The sequence below is a fragment of the Pelodiscus sinensis genome, chromosome 6 (assembly GCF_052426305.1).
Source record: "Pelodiscus sinensis isolate ZL-2025 chromosome 6, ASM5242630v1, whole genome shotgun sequence".
In the NCBI taxonomy this organism is placed as follows: Eukaryota; Metazoa; Chordata; order Testudines; family Trionychidae; genus Pelodiscus; species Pelodiscus sinensis.
The window spans coordinates 6,323,314-6,343,886 of NC_143057.1; the positions used below are offsets into that span (position 1 = coordinate 6,323,314).

At 40.7% G+C, this 20,573-nt stretch overlaps 1 protein-coding gene across 1 annotated transcript in view; it reads left to right on the forward strand.

The window, feature by feature from the left end:
• The window catches only part of TMEM38B (transmembrane protein 38B), a 39,100-nt gene extending 18,990 nt beyond the window's left edge, over positions 1 to 20,110 (forward strand). The window contains exons 3-6 of the mRNA XM_075931365.2: positions 2,711 to 2,895; positions 10,487 to 10,574; positions 12,655 to 12,772; positions 17,086 to 20,110. Coding sequence (XP_075787480.1) covers positions 2,711 to 2,895; positions 10,487 to 10,574; positions 12,655 to 12,772; positions 17,086 to 17,295 — 601 coding nt within the window. The 3' untranslated portion in view covers positions 17,296 to 20,110. The remainder of the gene's footprint in view (positions 1 to 2,710; positions 2,896 to 10,486; positions 10,575 to 12,654; positions 12,773 to 17,085) is intronic.
• The last annotated feature ends 463 nt before the right edge of the window (positions 20,111 to 20,573 follow it).

The following is a 20,573-nucleotide window of genomic DNA, read 5'->3' on the forward strand; positions in this document are numbered from 1 at the left end:
ATTGTCTTCTGTTTTTGATATTGGAAAAGCAAATATTGTGGATCATAATTACAGCACCACCACAAAAACCTAAAACTGGTAAAATCCGTGTGAATTTCCCCACAATGTAAGGGGTTTAATAGCTTCCATTAATTAAGTAGCCTGAGTAGTATAACAATATTAAGGCAAATTAATCCCTTGAAGTAGAGAGATGAAACTCCATTTACTGCAACACCTGCTTACAAAAGTATTGTAGATATTGTCACTCTGCGTAGTATTTATACAAAGGAGCCACTTGCAAGGGAGAATGCTGTGAAAGTAAATGTTAGCAATTCAATAGTCATTCACAAATATTTTGCATACGTACTTGTTTGTAATTTTTACATTGGTCACACGCAAATGGCATAGTGAAACAAAATATTAATGTTCCCTTGAGCTGGATGGAGGCAACTATGAATTTACCAAATGGATTTAAAATATCTAACAATAGATAGTGTTTGGCTTTTTTATGAACAAAGTTTCATCCATACACATATTCATGCAGCTCAGATGTCACTGAGTTATGAATTTGGTTTTTGACGATAACCATGTTGTGTAAGTGAAGGCTAATATTGAGCAGTACTGCTTGTTTTTCAGTTTTTCCCTATTTAACCTTCTTAATTTCAGTCTTTCAGTTCAGTTGTGATTTTTATTTGACATGACTGACAGTGGTGGCATGCAGAGTTGCAGCTTCTTGAAGAGAACTTCAGGGTTATAAAAAAGCCTTAAACTGGATTGAACTCTTATTCCCAGTATGTGACCACAATTTACCAATGGCCAGAGTTTATACGTTCAATATACAGAGATTTAATTGACTATTGTAAATGGCAATTGCATAATACACTCTTAGCATCCACACTGACCTGCACTGTGTGGCCTTTTCTCTCTTTCTCTCATATGCCATGGAACAATTATGTTCAGTAATTGCTTTCATTTGTGGAGGAGGAGGGAGAACAGGTCACTAGTCAGTGCAAAAGAAAAACGTGGATGCTGATGTGTGCACAGACTTGAACAGTAATCCTGCAGTAATGCAACTTTCACATAACATACGGGTTATTGCACAGGTGAAGTCATACAAATTATTTTACTCTGTCCTTTCAATTCTTTAAAGGTTTTAGATTATGCTAAGGTAGTCTCAGTCCTATGTTTCTATTCACAGATATCTTCCATAATTATATACAATCACAGTCATAACTATTGAAGCCAGAGCTTCAGTTGTAATTTGAGGAAAGGCAGCTGCTTTTGCACTTGAGGCAGGCCTATGGGGGAAGATCCAAATTTTTGAATATGTGCCTCCATAGTTTCAGCCTTCCTATCGCTGTTTCCTCACTTTTATTCTGCTTCTTTGCTCATTTGATTTCAGTGACATGGGTTTAATTCCCACAAAGCCTAGATCTGTTCCTCTGCCAACGCGTCCTGAGCACAGCTTTCATATGGCATTTTGTTTTTGGAATAGTCCTAGAGAGTCACACTTCATACATCTCAAGAAGTATGAGACTTTGCAAGGAAGGTTTTTACTCCTTTCAAGGCCTAGCCAAGAGACTGAGTCCACAGAAGAGCTGAGTAGGGACAAAATAGTGCGTCACACACCCAACTGATTCTTGTCTTGTTGTGCTGGAGCAGCTGTATGGATTGCTAAGGGGCTGCAGTTCACAGCCAGCATGTAATACTCCATTTTGGGCAGCAATGAAACTAAAGACTAATTTAAGTATATGGTTCCTCACAATAGCACACTCAGTTTAAGGCACTGATCTATGACTGAATCAAATCCAGATAAATCAAAAATGACAGCATAATTTCAACAGACAATGAAAAGGTTATGTAAGTAAAATATATATGACTTGTGCAAGTAATCTGTCCAGCTTCAGTTTTGGTGGTGTTTTCAGAAGTAAATTGTCTGAGCATATGAGTATCCTTGAATTGTTAAAACATGAGATTGCAAAGGGCAGTCCCGAAGACCAGCCAACTTGGGGTGGAAATGGCAGCCTAAAAGAGCCCAGTTTGGATAAATTGGAGCTCATGGATGTAGAGTCCTTCAATTCAGATCATGTGCACCAGCTGCTTCTTTAAAGTAAATTACAACCGTTTACTTAGTACCATAATCTGTAAGTTCAAAATGTTAAATGCCCCACTTCCTGTAAGAAGTGAAGTGTATTTGAAAAGAGCTTTAAATCACAACTGGCTTTGACTTTAACAAGGGATGGCAGTCTTGCTAAAGTTACGTAATGTTGTGTCACTGGCAGTACGAGAGCCCTGTGTCAGAATATGTCTATTCCCATTCTGCTCTAAAACTATTTCAACAATCCAAAGAAGCTCAAATGTTTATACAAAGCTGATTAAAAAACCCCAGCAAACCAACATTCAGACTCTTCTTTTGTACTTTAAGGAAGTCTTGATAACAATTTATGATGTTTGGAAACATATTTTGTGCAATGATCGTATATTTTAGGTGCTCAAATTTCAGGGGATGGATGCCATATAAATATCCCAAAAGAGATGTAATGAGGTAAATCCTAAAAAGGAACTATTCTGATTTTCAGTTTGGAGCTAAAGTACTAAAAGATGTGGAGAATAGGGATAAGATTAAAGAACTGCTAGTGATTACACAAATTCATTTTTAAAAGATGCTTTTAGAAAGTAATTTGCTTTGTTGCAAAGGGGTTTTAAGTAGAAATTTTCTTCTAAATTTCAGGTATCTTGTATTTTATTGTCCACACGATTTAGTCTACAGATGTTTTTCCTTTCTGCCTCTTCGGCTGATGGCTGCAGGAATGAAAGAAGTGACTAGGACTTGGAAAATAACAGCTGGAATTGCACATGCAAACAGCCACTTCAAAAACGCTTGGTTTGTCATGGTAGCTGTTGGCTGGGCCAGAGGTAATGTGTAAAATCTCTTGTTCTGATGAATTGTGACGTTTAAAGTGGTATTTAAATTGCAAACCATGTGCTCTTAGCAATAACACAGCATGATCTATCTTGTGGGAATGGTAGCCTTACATTCAAACTGTTACCCCTCCAGCAGGGAAAGCCTGTGTGTCCATGTAGTAATGTCTCAGGTCAGATTAGGGATGGCCTGGTTTCGGAGGAAGCTAAGACTAGCCCATAGGATAAAAGCTGTCTGTCCTCATGCAAGGATCTCCATGATTTGTTGGTTGATGGCAAAAGGAATCTGCAAGGCTACCATGTAACTTGCTCATTATAATGATTAACTTTCCAATGGAACTGTTCTCACGGACGCTGCACTTCTATATGACTGAACTGTTGCTTTTCTAATTGTTTAGTACGGCCCTATGCTTTACTCAGATTGAGCATGCTAGAGACATTTTATCCACCCTTATTGAGTTGTCTCCGAAAGTAAATATCACAGACGATATCTAGAAATGTATTGTACACGTCAGAGGTGCAGGGTTTGGTTTACTCTTATACTGTCTATCCCACTGCGGTAGAGACACCACTGGCTCTACTTCGCCTTTCCTTTTTTAGTTCTGTATGGGAGTTTATTTTCACTCCGTTTGGAAGCTCACAGATACATCAACAAAAGTAATGCCAACTTGTGTTGGTGTGTGTTATAAAGTTTTACTGAACAGAGTGCAGCATTCTTATTATGCCTTATATTTCTAGCAGTTTTTTCCCCTATAAGGGAAGTCTTCTAGACTTTATGTTGGAGTGCTTCTCTCTCCTCCACATGTGTATGCATATTAGGGATGGTAGCGCATAGTCATTTCCACGAATAACCAATAAACCTGGTTTTATCAGCTAATCCTAACTACATGCACCTCCTCTTGCTGCCTCTGCATCAGAGGCAGCAGGGGGAGGGAGGGAGCAGGAGTCAGTGCATGTGGGAAGCTGGCTTTTAAGCCAGCTGCCCACATGTGCTGCCACTCCCTCCCCCACTGCAGTGTGGGAGAAGGAAAGGAGGCAGGAGCCAGCACCGCGCCCCCCCCCCTGCAGCTATATTTACACAAATGTTAGTTAACATCCCTAATGTAAATATATATTAACTGCCATCTATGATCCTGGAAGAAAACAGATTCTCATAAGTCAGAGCAATGAGACTGAGTCAGACTGGTGGTCTTTTTAGCCCAGCGTCCTGTTCTCCAGCAGCGGCTGATGCCAGATGCTTCAAAGGCAATGAATAGAGTGGCTGTTAGTGAGTGCTCCATCCCCAGCTTCTGGCAGTTAGAGGCTTAAAACACCCAGAGCATGCAGTCACATCTCTGACCATCATTCATGGGCCTACCCATGGGGCCTGATAAAATTCATGGTCCATTTTGGTCAATTTCAAGGTCGTAGGATTTTAAAAATTGTAAATTGCGTTGTTTCAACTATTTACATGTGAAATGTCAGGGTTAGAATTTGTAGGGATTCTGACCTAAAACGTTTTTTTTTTGGGGGGGGGGGGGGGAGGTTGCAAAGTTATTAAGGAGGGGTTAGGGTACTGTTCCCTATCTGGGGTGCTGCTGATGGTGGTGCTGCTTCAGAGCTGGGCGGTTGGAGAGCAGCAGCTGTTGCCAGGGAGCCCAGCTCTGAAGTCAAAGCTGCTACCAGCAGCAGTGCACAAGTAAGGCTGGCATGGTGTGGTACTGCCACCCTTCAGTGCGGCTGCCTGCGGAGCTGGACTCCCAGTCATCAGCTGCCACTCTCCAGCTGCTCAGCTCTGAAGGCATCACAGAAATAAGGGTGGCAATACTGTGACCCCCGCTTACCACCCCCTTCCCCGCAACTCCCTGTTTGGTCAGGCTCCCCAATGTCGAAATGCTCGTCCCTCATAGATAGTATGGGGTAAAAGCACACAGCCATATTTCATGGTCCATTATGTGTTTTTTGTGGCTGTGAATTTGTAGGGCTCTACCTAACCTCCGTGAACTTGCCTGATTCCTTTTTGAACCCAGTTATAGTTTTGACCTTCCAGTATCCCTTGGCAACAAGTTCCAGAGCTTACGTGGGCATTTTGTGTGAATTAGAGCATGCTTTTGTTTGTTTTAACTTGCTGCCCTGGTTCTTGTGTTAGTTACCCCTTCAGATAACACTTCCTTATTCACTTTGTCCACACCAGTCATGATTTCATAGAGTTCTAGCCTATCCCCAGTTATTTGTCTCTTTCATGCTGATGTTGACTCAAAACGAGAGTGCAACGTATAATTTAACTAATGCCAATCAGCCTAATTAAATAAAGAAAATTACAAGGTGAGACTGCAAATCCGTTTCTAATCACCAGTTTTTTACCCCTGGTCAGTGGCAAGTGAAAATAAAATGTAACACTTTGAATAGATTTCAGCCACTAGACGATATTATTTCAAACAAGCAAAGCTGTTAATTACCACAAACAAAAGTAATCTACCAGAGTCTGCGGCGCGGGCGATCGACGGGGTGCTGGCGACCTCAATCCGTTGGCTAATTGAAAGCCTTGAGAGAGGAACAGCCAGGAGTCCCTCGCCGGGTGATGATGCCGACGCTGGCGACCTCAATCCGTTGGCTCTTCCGAGCCTCAGGAGAGGAGCAGCCAGGAGTCTCTCAAAGATCCAGAATCGGGTTCGATGGTCCGCCTTCTGCTGGATTACCGTCCTTCTTCCTGCGCTTCAGGAACAGCTGGAACTGGCGATAGTCGACCTAGACTCTGACTACTTATCCTATCCTATTCTAAAATAAAACCCTATCTAAGGACGCGACGCACCAGCTGAACAGACACGACAACGGCCGACGTGCTGCGACCGACGCTGCCTGACGGGCAGACGCTATGGCGTCCACTAAACTATCTAATAACTAAACTAACTAACTCTAAACCTATATCTATGTTAAGTGTAAGCCTTCCGTTTATCTTAACCTACTTAACCTAACCTAGGACTCAATCATTTGTTGCGGGACAAAAGCACATTCCCCTCTCACCCTCTCATGCTAGCCTAGCCTAAACTTAAGTCTAACCCGACGCCCCGATGCAACACTTGAAACGGGCATTGCACAGGCTTTTAAAGGCTATGCTGATGCATATGCATGAGGGTTCTAGTTTGAAATGATTGGTTTACAGAGGATGCCGCTTTACATGATTTAGAATTGATTGGTCCCTTAACATAACTTAATATTTATGAAACAATGTTCTACCCTATGAATATTCATGAGACAGGTTCAAAATCAACAATTCCGTTGGTACATATGCAATGCAATTGATAACATATTAATGATATAATATAAACAAGGCTAATATACATATAATCTGCTCATTACCATTCCAACACTTGTGGTACAGCCCAAGATTACATAAAATTACACAAGCATATACAATTCTGCTAACACTGAAAAATCCCTGTTTTTTTAATCTCTCCTCATTTGGAAGCTATTCCATATCTCTAATCATTTTTGTTGCCCTTCACTATATCTATTCTAGTGCTAATAGATATTTTTTGAGATGGGGGTGACCAGAATGGGATACAATATTCAAGGTGTAGCACATTATGGATTTATATAGAGTGATGGTATTTTCTGTCTTGTCTATCTCTTTTCTAATGGTTCCTATCATTCTATTAGCTTTTTTGAGTGCTGCTGCATATTGAGTGGATGTTTTCAAAGAACTGTCTCCAAAGACTCCAGGATCTTAAGTGATAAGTAATTTAGACCCCATCGTTTTGTATGTACAGTTAGAATTATGCTTTCCAGTGTGCATTACTTTGCGTTTATCAACGCTGAATTTCATATGCCATTTTGTTGCCCAGTCACAAAGTTTTGTGAAGATCTTTTGTAACTCTTTGCAGTCTGCTTTGGACTTACAAAATTATTCAAGATAGTTATTGTCTACAAATTTTGCTACCTTACAGTTTACCGCTTTTCAACGTAATTTATGAAAATGTTAAACAGCACTGGTCCCAGTAAAGAACTCTGGGGAAGCCAACTATTTACCCCCCTCCCTTCTAAAAACTAATACATTTATTCCTGTACTTTGTTTCCTGTCTTTTAATCAGTTACTGACCCACGAGAAGACCTTTCCTCTTACCTCATGACTGCTTACTTGCTTACGTGCCTTTGCTGAGGGACCTTGTGAAAAGCTTTCTGAAAGACATAAGAACGGCCATACTGGGTCAGACCAACAGACCATCTAGCCCAGTATCCTAACTGCCAACAATGGCCAATACCAGATGCCCCAGAGGGAGGGAACACAACAGGTAATCCTCACGTGATCCCTCCCCATCACCCATTTCTAGACAAACAGAGGCTAGGGATACTATTCTTTATCCATCCTGGCTAACAGCCATTGATGGACCTAACCTCCATGAATCTCTCTAGCTCTTTTTTGAACCCTGTTGAAGTCCTAGCCTTCACCACATCCTCTGGCAAGGCGTTCCAGAGGTTGATTGTGCGCTGAGTGAAGAAAAACTTGCTTTTGTTTGTTAAAACCTACTGCCTATTAATTTCATTTGGTGACCTAGTTCTTCTGTTGTGGGAATAAGTAAATAATGTTTCCTTATTCACTTTTTCTACTCCAGTCATGATTTTATAGACCTCTATTAGTCTCCTCTTTTCTGAGCTGCAAAGTCCAAGTCTTTTTAATCTCTCTTCATATGGGACCCATTCTAAGCCCTTAATCATTTTTGTTGCCCTTTTCTGAACCTTTTCCAATGCCAATATATCTTTTTTGGGATGAGGCGACCACATCTGTACACAGTAGTCAAGAGGTGGGCCTACCATGGTTTTATATAGAGGAAAGAAGATAGTTTTTGTCTTATTCTCTGTCCCTTTTGTAATGATTCCTAACATTCTGTTGCTTTTGTGACTGCTGCTGTACACCAAGTGGATGTTTTCAGGGAACTATCCACAATGAGTCCAAGAGCTCTCTTGAATAGTTGTAGCCAAATTAGTCCCTATCATGTTGATTAGTCCCTATCATGCATTACTTTACATTTATCAACATTACATTTCATTTGCCATTTTGTTGCCCAGTCACTTAGTTTGGTAAGACTCAAGTTCATTATATCCACTGGATCACCCTCCTCCACTTGTTTGTTGTTCCCTTCAAAAAATTCTTATAGATTGGTGAGGCATGATTTCCCTATACAAAAGCCACATTGACTGTTCCTTAACCACTTGTGTTCATCTGCGTGTTTGGTAATTCTGTTTTGCGCTATAATTTCAACAGGTTTGCCCGGTACTGAAGTTAGGTTGGCTGGTCTGTAATTGCCAGGATCACTTCTGGAGCTTTTTTTTTTTTTTTAAATTGGCATCACATTAGCTGTCGTCTGGTACAGAAGTGGATTTAAGTGATAGGTTACATACCACAAATAGTAGTTCTGCAATTTCATATTTGAATTCCGTCAGAACTCTGGGGTAAAGACCATCTGATCCTCGGGACTTATTACTGTCTAATTTATCAATTTTATCCAAAAGCTGTATTAGGTAATCTGGCACAGTTCCTCAAATCTGTCCCCTAAAAAGAATGGCTTGAGTGTGGGAATTTCCCATAAACCCTCTGTAGTGAAGACAGACACAAAGAATTCATGTAGTTTCTCTGTAATGGCCTTTTCTTTCTTGGACGTGCAGTGGCTTCATTGATTGTTTAGCAGACGTCCTGCTCCTGATATACTTAAACTATTTTCCATTATTTTTGTGGGTTTTTTTCCCTAGTTACTCTTCAGATTATAATTAGGCTGGCCAAAAAACACTTTCATGCTTGATTTGCTGGAGCTTATGTTCCCGTTTATTTTCCTCCAATTGTTAGAGGATGCCTTTTTGCCTCTTTTACCCTATTTAGATGCAAGGTGTGGGGGACAGGAGCCCAGTGCACAGCCCAGCTGGGTTTTCTCAGGAGGCTGGGAGCCAGGAAGTTGCAGCACTGCTGTTGGGGGTGGAGATCGGAAGACAGGAAGCCTAGTGCATGGCTTAGCTGGGATGTGTAGTGGGAGGGGTGAGGTGGGGCAGAAAGCCTAATACGCAACCCACCTGGGCTGCCGGGGAAAACCAGGAAGCCTGGTGGTGGCGGTAGGGCAAGGGTTAGGGCTGGCAGCAGGGAGGCCAGAAACGACTTCCCCATGTCTGACAAAATCCCTCATCCAGGACCAGTCAAGTCCTGAGGGTGCCAGACCAGGCAGGTCCAACCTGTACTGAAGTTTGTATTCTTACAGCCTCTAATCTCCCTGAGCATTTCAGTCACTGTCGCCTTCCTGATCAAGAAGTAGTAGTAGGAGGAGGTTATAATTAGTCAAGCATGACATTTGTATCCCTAGAGAGTGTATGGTATGGTCTGAGTTTAGATTTTTACTACATTTGAGTCTATGCTTGCTTTCTAGAGAGTGCTATTCCCTCACCTGCATGGCCAGCATTCCATTGCTCTGTGTGTTGTACCTTGATATTGCCGTGTCTCAGTAATTTCTGTTGTTTCACCATGTTTCTACGGTACCTATTATATCAATATCCTCACTGAATACCTTGCACTCAGGTTCACCTGGTGCAGTATTTAGACTTCTAGCATTTGTATCCAAGTATTTGCAAAATTTGTCTTTTTTTTTTTTTTTTTGGTCTGCCATTATATAATGCCATTGAATGGGACTCATTCAGTTAACTGCTTCTTTTCCATTCCTGCCTGTAGTTTCTCACCTACCCACATAAGAAGTATGGGTGTGGGGGAGTGTGGGAACTGCAGCTCCCAATACAAGGGTCCCAGCCATCAGCCTGCACCCAGGGGTCCTCGCTGCTGCCTGGGGTCCTGGCCGCTGGTCCTGCTGCATCTGGGGGTCCTGGCTGCTGGCCCTACTGCAGGCCTTGGAGCCTCGACCCTCAGTCCCGCACCTGGGGGCTCCACAGCTGCCTCCAGATGTGGCTCCAGCCTGGTGTGGTGAGGGGCACAGACTGAGTAAAGTGGGGGGAGCTCAGCACCCTTACCCTAAAAATTATTCCTGCACCATTGCTTTCTCAACTTCTGCCCTCTACTCTTTACTAGGATAGAGAATCCTTGTTAACAGAGCTTTGCCTACTAATAGTCTGGCCCACGTGCTCCTCCACACCTGTTGGGCTTTCCCTCCGGGCCTTAGTTTAAAAACTCCTCCACAACCTGTTTAATTTCACATGCCAGCAATCTGGTTCTGTTTTGGCTTGGGTGGGGCCCATCCTTCCTGTATAGGTTTTTCCTTTCCAGAAAGGTTGCCCAGTTTTTAATAAACATAAAACCCTCCTCCTTACACTATCTCCCTCACTCAATGTCTTTCTCCCATTAAATAACAATACAGTGCTTACAGTGACAAATGCCAGCTTGAGGCACCTTAACAGGGACCTGACTTTGAGATGGTGGAAGCTTGGCAATCCATCTCTTTGAAGTGTTGGACGTCGGTCAGCCGTGTCATTAGTCGCTACTGAGAGTTCAGACAGTATTCACAACTGTAGTTCAGGAGTCAGATTATGTACCATTGAGGAGGAGACCATGGGGACTGTAAGTCACTAAGAGACCATATATACCACTGAGACATGTAATCATGTATTGAATTTTCAGGAGCTGGTGGTGGCTTAATCTCAAACTTCGAGCAGTTGGTGAGAGGTGTTTGGAAACCTGAAAGCAACGAACTTCTGAAGATGTCCTAGTAAGTTTGTGTAAAGCACAGTGCAACTGGAATTATTTCCAGTAACTTCGTTCTCTTTGGCTTTCACCCTCAAAGTCCTACGTGAGTAATTTTCTTTGTGCACCATTTAAAAACAGGTGCTCGGATACCCCTCATACATTCGAAGTGGGTCCAGATCTTATCTATGTGATGGCTGCCTGCCCTGTGTTACAGGAGTGGTTAGTCTCAAATAATTTTCCTTGTGAATAATTGTCTCCCCTACAAAATTCCACGGAAGTGGAACTCATATTGGTAAATAAGTTGGCAGAGAGGGCAATTAGTTGAACGGGCAAGAAAAATTAACCTCCTTTCCTCAAGATGTGGTTCCTGCATGTCAGAAATGAAGCATATTGTGGCAAGGTAATGCGAGTGAAACGTACATTCCTGCATGTGCTGGGACATATTGTGAAGGTAAGTCGAGTCATTCTGGTGAATATGTTCCTCAAACACTTACTTACACCCTTAAAGAAAAAAGCAGTTGCACTCTTCTGAACACACATGCAAGCCATCTGTTAAATATATAGCATTAAAACACATCAACACATGGCTCTGGTGCATTGCAAGATGGGAGATGCTACTTGAGTTTCAGCTTTCAGTTTCTTTGTCTTGCAGAAGCTAAATTGGGAGTGTTACACAGTACCCAGTTTAGCTTCTGCAAAAGAAAATTGGACCTGGCTGGCAGGCCACAAACTACTGCTGTAAAGGGAGACAAGCTCATAGTGGGCATCTAAAATCCCCTTTGCCCTCCCATGTGACTTCCCAGCTGGCTTCTGTGAAAATGATTATTTCAAAAACAGGGTTATGACTGTTGATGTTATAAAAGCAGCAGGAGCAGATAAACATTTAGGGATGCTGGTTTCATGTCACTGTCTTGGGTAATAAAGAATGACAGAAAAGAAATACAAAAATTATGAGCTGTACTATTTCCAAAAGGAAGGATTGTGAGGCTTATAGTATCAACTGCTCTCTGGTGACCTAAATACTTCAAACTTAGTGAAACAAGCAATTTCTGCCAGTTTAAAACACGGCATTCACTTTCTTGGTTTAAAAAAAATGTGCTAGCTGAAGGAAGAATGAGTTTTAAATGTTTAAAAATTGTGATATTGCAATATGTCAGAACAGAGCGGTATTGGGCCCCGATCACTGTCCTCACATCCTGAAATTACTTTGATTAAAAATTCTCTTGATAATTTTCTCCCAAATGTTTTTCTTAGATTCATGCGTTTAGCTTTATAATCAAATGAAAGTTGTGATTTAAAAAAAAATCCTAAAAGCATGAATCTAGTGAAAGGTGTGATTAAGAAATGGAACTTGTCAAATCTCCAGTCATAAGAATATAAATACTACTAGACTCCTGATCAGGGAAAAAATGAATGCACAAAGTTGAAAGTGAACAGAGGGGACAGAGTCTAATAAACAGTAATCATGGATGTATCCAGCCTCCTATCAAGCGGTCAAATGTTGCAGTGGCCTAAGTTTTTAGACAAGCAGTTTCTTGATACCTTAAATGATTGGTTCTTAAAACAAATTGTTCTAGAGCACAGAATGGAGAGAGTTTATTCTTAACTCAGTCCCAAGTAATACATAGGAGATGACTGAAGTAATAAGTTGAATCACTAAGTAGTAGTGACTACAGTATAATTAAGGTAAAAATGGAAGAAAGTCTCTCACGATGATTAGAGGCATGGCAAAAACTTCCGTAAAAAGACTGAATGAAAATATTGGGGCAGCTTAGTTTAGAGGCGATTAATAAAGAGATATGTAAGATTTAGAAATTAAATAATGGTATGGAAAAGGCAAATTGGATGTTTCTTCTTTAAATTCAGGAACAAAGAAATCTAAGAAATTGAAAGCCTGCAAACTAAAAACGGATGGAAGGATTCTTAACAAAAATTAGCCTGACACACATTACTGTATTGTTACCACAAGCTTTTTATCATTTACTTTCAGCCAAGCAAACATTATAGTTCCTATTATATGCTATCAATTTTCAGATAATTTCTGTCAGCAGAGAAGGTGGAGAAGAGAGAACTCACAAACTTGTCTTTACTTTGGTTTCCAGCCCTGTAAAAGTGACTCTGGTAGGTGCAGTGCTCTTCACGTTGCAACATGCCCAGAACCTGCCGATAGCGAGACACAACCTTATGTTCTTTTACACCACCTTTCTAGTGGTCACAAAGGTAAGAATTTGGAACTGTCTCATTATTTAAACACATGCAATATTTCTCCGTTCTTTCTAAAGCAAGATGCACATTGTTGAATGTCTCTCTCTCTGTCTCTCTCCTTATATCCTGTAAGAATATTCATTTCAGTTTTCTATTTCTGGAGAGATCCACTCAAACTCCATTGATGAAAATGGCATAACTGAATTGAAGTCAGTGAAGCTACCTCAATACCAGTGGAGGAGCTGACATTTGTGAGCCTTAAGTTATTCTTCCATATGCGAAAGCAGACCAACAACAAGTTCTTTGCATTGTGGCCTTAGCTAGTTGCGTTTAAAAGAATATTTAAAAAAATTGGCACTGGGAGTTGATATTTCAAGCTACTAAATTACATCAGAGACAGACCGCTAAAATACAACTGGTTGTCTTGCCAGTCTGTTAATACATGTGGAGCAAAAAAGAACTGCAGCCAAAGGCCAAGTGTTTCTAGTCACCAAATAATTTTTTGTATGTGAATAAAACACTCTGTCTTCATGCTGTTGTTCAAAAGTTAGTATTTTTGGATACATCTTTCATCTATCTACGAAATAACAGTGAAGGAGAAGAGAAAAATAATATGAATAGTGTTTATTATCTTTTTGTTTATAAAGAGTGTGGATGTGTATATCCACACACATTCACGAGTACACGTGAGATATACACACATTTATTGTTCTTCTCTTAAATCTTCTTTTTATAGTCGTGTGACATCTTCAAGACTAACAGATTTATTTGGGCATAAATGTTCATGATGCATTGGAGTGGAAATTAGAAGCCTCTGTAATTTCCACTCCTATGTATCTAAAAAGTGGCTCTTTGCCTGTGAAAACCTGATGCCCAAATAAACCTGTTAGTCTAAGGTGCCACAGAACTCCTCGTTGTTTTTGCAGATATAGACTAACAAAGCTACCCCTTTGATACTACTTATGGTTGATCTCGAATTTCTCATGTTCTGCATTAGTCTCCTCCCAGGACGCTGGGCTATATTCAGGACTGTTTTAACTCCAAAAAAGACACAATTGCGAGCTCAGAATTTGAGCTGTAACAGTCTCGAGGGTTGCCACTCTGTTCTCGAGGAGACGTTAAAACAGTGGGTGAACCGAAGGATAGTTTAAAAAGAACGGCCTGCCTCCAACAGGGCATACCTGGAAACATTGCATTTTTAAAATCTAAGATTTTAGGTTTCTTGGGTGCTATGGTAATATAAATAATTGTTAGTGCTCCAGACTTACTTTCTTAAACCACCTAAACATTAGAGGCAGTCAGGATACCAGTGATGTGGTATGAGGAGATCAGTATGGGAAGGGGGGGGGGGGGGAGACTCGAGTCTGAGCCTCCCTGTACTGCTAAAGCCCATAGTACAGTGACCTACAACTTCGTGGTACCAGTTCTGCATTTGTGACTTGTTAGGAGCTTGAGGTCAGCTAGTATCTGTAACACTAGAGAGTCACAGTTCATGCTGGTCTGGCATGGGTGTGGCATGCAGACTTACGAAGTTGTGTTTTGCTTCCCAGACTCTTCTGAAACCTCTCTCAGAACCAATGTACCACTCTGGTATTTAGTATAGGGTTAAGTACCAAAACTAGGCCCAGGGCTGCTGACAGAATTGCTAGCCTCCTGGGCATGTGTGGGTGGGTGGGGTGGGGCTCTGGACCCTCACAAGAGACAGGATTTGGGGGCTTACCTTCCCCAGCCAGCCCTTCAGCACTGCCTGGCCTGTGCCCCTGGCTGTTCCAGCAGTGATTTAGAGGACTTGGGGCTCTGGCCTCTGCTACTGCTAAGGTAGCACAACAGCAGCTGGTAGCCCCAGGACTTTTTAAATCATGGGGCCCCAGGACACCTGCTCCTTTGTCGTCGTCCTCTCCCCCCCCCCCCCCCCCATTGGCATCCCTGATTTGGTTTATTAAACAGGCTCTTTTCCCCTGGTCCAGGAGGAAATTCTCCCACTAAGTTTGTTTTAACGCAGGTGTATTGTAGGATATATGCTCCCTCAATTAGCGATGTCCGGTCTTTACAGCTTGGGGGAAATTCAAGGTCATGGGACCACAAAACACCACGCTAGAGCAGATTCCTTCTTTCCTTTGATCTGCTTAGTAGTGCAAAGGGAGTGGATTTCAGAAGCAGGCCTCCTGCTGAGGATTTACCTCAGTGCCTTGAGTCTTCAGTAGTACAGAACCAGCGTAGCCTCATTCCACACCGCCTCTGGCGGTGCCTGTTTTGGGAGCTGAACCTTAGGATGTGGTCACACATCTAAACCGAATAGGCTACAAAATGCTTGTTTACTTAGGCAGAATAGCCTGGAATGTTTGGCAGGGCTGAGGTAGTATTCTGGAGAGGTACTAAAGTCCGAAGAGAACTAGAAGTGTGGATCTCCTTAGACTTTTAATTAGGGTCTGACCTAGCAAAGCCTTAATTCAGTGAGCAGTCTTCTCTGAGTGTAAGGTTTTCCAGGATTGGACCCATAATTGGAGAAAGGCTACAGGTGACTGACTAATTCTGTATTGCTAGTTATGGCTAAAAGCATCTCTCCATAATGGCTTTTAATATAGCAAGGCTTTTGTACAGATTTTGGTTTTAAATTACTGTAAGTGAAATAATTCTTGCAATGCACAGAAAATTGTACAGGGAAGCCTACTAGGGCACTGACTTTTTCCTCTGTCTTCAGGGAGATTGTTTCATCTTTCTTATCATATTACTCTTCATGCATTTATTATGCTTAGTTTATTTTCTATGTGTATGTTTAGGATTAATCAGTGTTTTTCAGTCTAAGGTGAAATGGAATCATAGGACTGGAAGGGACCTTGAGAGGTCATCTAGACCAGACCCCTGCACACTCGACAGGACTAAATATTGTCTAGACTATCCCTGAGAGGTGTCTGTCTAACCTGCTCTTACAAATCTCCAGTGATGGAGATTCCACAACCTTCCTAGACAATTTATTACTGGCAATTAGCGAGCTTTTCCTAACGTCCGACCTGAACTGCCCTTGCTGCAATTTAAGCCCATTGCTTCTTGTTCTATTCTTAGAGGTTAAGGAGAGCAATCTCCCTTCTCCTTGTAATAACTTTTTATGTATTTGAAAACTATTATCGTGTTCCCTCTCTGCCTTGTCTTCTCTGGACTGAACAAACCCATTTTTTTCAATCTTTTCTCATAAGTTATGAATAGAACTTTCGTTGTTTTCTGGACTTTCTCTAGTTTGTCCACATCTTTCCTGAAATACGGTGCTCAGAATTGCATGCATTACTCAAGTTGCAGAGTAGAGCGGAAGAATTACCGCATTTTAGCGAATATACCCTGCACCCGAATATACCCCACGATGTTTGCTGTTTGAGTAAAAAAAATCTTGTATACTCTGCGCACGAGTATAACCCGCGGGGTATACAAGACTTTTCTGTGCCGGGGGTATATTTGCTAATTTACGGTGTGGGAGAGGGGGGGATTAGCCAGCTATTCACCGCCCCGGTTCCTGCGCAGCCTCTGGGGGGGGAGGGGCGGGAGTGCTCACCCCCCTGGTTCCTCCGCAGCCACAGGAAGGGGCGGGGGAGCAGGAACCACCAGCCTCCGGGGGGGGGGGAGCATCCCCCCCACCCCCGTTCTTCTCCCCCAGAGAATCGCTGGTGTGTTTTTAAAAAAAAACAAAAAAAAAAAAAACCACCACCACCACCACACACCACCTATATACCCTGCACCTGAATATACCCTGCAGGAGGGGTATGTGCGCGGGGTTTGTAAAAACGCATATAACCTGTGGGTTATATGCGCTAAAATACGGTACTTCTCATGTCTTGCTTATAACACTTCTGCTGCTAATACATCCCAGAGTGATGTTTGCTTTTTTCAACATGTTGCATTTCAGTACTGTTTACTGGTATTACTAGTTGAAATGCAGTTATTTTAGACAAAGATTTGCACCGGCGGCTAGAAATGCCCTATATTACATGTGAAATACAACTGTTTTCAAATTAGGGATTTATAGAATACAGTGCTGAAAGCTTAGAGATGGTCTACACAGATTTCCATCAGAGTACATAAGTTTTATTTATATCTTTTGTTATTTCAGTGCAGGTCTGTGTGATTTAGCAGATGTGAATTTAATATAAAATTGAAGTAGAATGCTTCTTTTAGAGGAGTGTCCACCAACAGACTTGTGCTGAAATAAGAATTCAAACCAGGGTAGGTATTTCAGTGCATATTTTTGTAGCAGAGCAGCCTGTACGACGTTGTTGTTAAGTAGTCTTTATTTGGGGAGTGACGACTTTCTAACTTAAATGTGACTGCTTTCTTTATAGGTAACTATGATGCTGACACAATCTGCAATTTCTCCATTTGCTCCTTTTGAGGCTGTGCTGGGCCAAATGCTCTTTGGTTGGCAACAAACTCCATCTAAAGTAAAGAGTGAGGCCAGAGTATCTTCCAATGGAACTTCTTCAGGCTGTGACTCTGCTGCTGGAGAGGCCAGTGAAAGCATTAAGAAAAGACAGGCAAAGAAAACCGAATAAGTGATGGGGAAAAATGTCTCTTGTTACACGTGCCCATAACACTTTAAAACATTTATATTTCAAATGATGGGAAAAAGAAAATGGTAGGTCAGGAAATGCATGGGACAACAGACTGGCAGCAATGATAAGCTTTGTGTATTACTGTAATGTAGTTAGCCTTTAAAGTATATTTTTAAATTGCAATTCAGATATTGGGATTGTGTGTATCATGGTAGATGTTTTTCAGCTAAATGGCACTAAAGAAGAGATTTTTATAGTGATGATGACTTTACTAAATGAGAAATTTTTATATTTATGAAAAAACTATATAACCCCCCCCCTCCAGAAGTTAGTAACAAAGAGACAATCAATTTGACTGTACTTTCTTTAGCATTTATTTTTGCATATAATTTGATTCATTATTTTTCAGCTGAATACAATGGCTAGTTATACACAGTAGGACAGTATGAACACTTTTGTTGTCTTGTTCATCTGAGCAATGGAGTTATAACAACATTTAAAAAAAAATTCACATTATGTGAATTAAAAAAAGTAACTCTGTAAATAGTTTGCACAGCAAAACTGTGGAATCGTGCCCAAAACACAAGGCATTTGTTCCCTAGAAAAATACGTGAATTACTATTATAATTCATGTTGCACTGATCTTGATTCTATTTAGTCTCAAACTAATGAGAGAATATTTTTCATATTTTCTGCTTTCCAAAATAAAAGTGTATACTCTTGCACTTTTTTTTTTTTTTGTAAAGCTATTACAGGTATCAAATAGAAAATTTTCAGTACTAACATTTATCCAGCTAACCTACTTTGGAACTATGTCACTTGAAAATTTTTGATTTATATGTTTGCTGTTTGTTAGGCAGTAAATCAGACAGTAATATAATATCACTGCTATTAAATTGTTAATGTGCATTTGTTAATGTGCATTGTTAATGAAGCATGTGATTTTTAGTATTTCTTCCATTTTCATTTCACCGTGGCTGGATGTGTTCCAGTATGGCATCTTATCCCAAATATTTAACATCATCATCTCCTGCTTTCTAAGGTAGACCATCATTGTGAAATGAACTCAGAGAATTACATGTTGCAGCTAATACCCATTTTTCCAACCCCAAATGGTTAACACTTTAACCTTTTCCCTGGTTGTAGGATAAATACATAGATTTTACACCCTCCTACATTCATGTCATTCTGATTTTTTTTTAAAAAAGTTCCGTCATTTTGCTTCTACCAATGCCAGTTTTGGCACCAGTACTGTTGCTATTTGTGTTCATACTTCTGTCCTCTAGGTAACCTTGTTTAGATTAGTCCAGGTCTTACCATGTGTTAATAAAAATACTGGTGCCCGGTCTGTTTCACCACACATGCTGGTACTAGCATTGGTGGAGCAGTACTTGCTGGTGGTAACAAGTAAGAGGACTTGTCTTGTAAGTTGTGCGCTAATTGACCATCCATGCCTCTTTCTGTTCATTGTGTATGTTGCATGCTACTTTGGTAACTCATCTCTAGCAGCTATTGTCTTAGTGAACGTCTCTTAATTCTAGAAGATTTAATTAGTGTTTGAAAGCTGTTGCATTTTGTGAGTGGTATCTTTCATGTGGCCCATCATTCATTTTGTCATCAAAACTATTTTATTCTGTGTCTTCTGTCAACACCAGACTGCACATGCTGAAATTTTGTCTGATAGCGAGCACTTTTTGAAGCATTTCAGTAGCTAAATTAAACCAGTTACCTCCATGTGAAAATGGCAAGGGGGAGAGAAAATGTACATTTCTCCTCAGACTGCAGTTCAACTCTGGAAAAAATGACTGTGGGTTAATTATCCCAGTTATCCCGCTAGCTCAGGATGGATCTAAAATCTGAAAACAAAATTCCAGTTGCAAGATACATTTCTGAATTTGAGATAATCATGGTACCTTATTCAACAAAGCTTTTTTCTGTACATTCATACTGAGATGTACTCATTCTAGTAACCAGAAAATGTTTTACTGCCTTTTCTTCCTGTTAGTCCTAACCAGCACAGCTGAGAGAATACTGAATCTGTCTGATGTGTATATAGGGCTGGCAGCTAGAAGAGCCTCCCCTATGCACTGAGAACATATGATACAGCATCAAAGTTGCAGATAGAATGCCATGATGCTACTTCAGGTCTCTTCTGAGATAGGAATCCAACTTTATAGTAAACCTTAGATTTTAGGCAGAATCCAGGTAAGACTTGAAATGCAAGGCCAGTTAACTAAACCAGCCTACTTCAACATGGAAACAAGCACATGAAATCTAGGCAAAACTCTTATGAATCTAGTGCTCCCAAAGGACAAAATAATCAGTGTCAGATTCTTGCCTTATAATATTGGGGCTCCATTTGTTTTCCAGGAATACATGATAGGAGCATTGAACAGAATATTAAGTACATGTATGATTTTGGCTTATACGGGATGCCATTAAAAGTAACAACTCGTTATCTGATTAACAGGCAGGTAACAATGAGAGAGACCTCAGTAACTGCAGTACTTCCAACATGTTAAAACATTCAGGTAACGCTAAGGGGTACTAAGTTTGTGAACAAGTGTTTGAACACCTCATAGTACTAGACTTGGTACATTGGGTATGAGACACTGTCTTCCTCCCTCCCTCCCCCCCGGTAACTATGGTACAACTGTGAAATATTGGCCAATATCTGGCCATTTTTTGCCAATATGGATGTGAAAATGTGTAGAATTACTTTAAGTTTACAATAATTTGAAGCTGAAAATGTGGTGTATTACTTTCAATGTGGATTTCTAAAAATTGCATTAATAATAAAGTAAGTAGAAATGGTTGTGGTTTTCCTCATTTTTCTTGTTTGGCTGTTTTAGAAAATATAAGAACATAAAATCTAAAGCCTGTAAAGTTATTTTTAGATAGAAATACAGTATAATTATACAGTATAATTTTTCTGAACAACTCAGTAATAAATTGTTTCCATTCCAGAGGAACTTTGAAACCTTTTCATATTAAAATACTGCAGAGAATGACTGATCTTGCCAGACAGATTTCTGAAAGAACTCTGCATACAACAGCTTCTATTCTAAATGGAAAATCAGGCCACTCCAAAATTTCGCAATATTCAGCAGTTCCCATTGTTCTGGGGTTCTGGTGGCTGAGTGCTCTTGAAGATTTGTCTATAATTGTTGGTGTGTGTTGATAACGAACGCTGAATAATAAAAGAAAATGTTTGCAGTTTCTTGGAAGAATTCTTATACCAGAGCTATAGAAGCAGAACACACATTACCCTTACACTT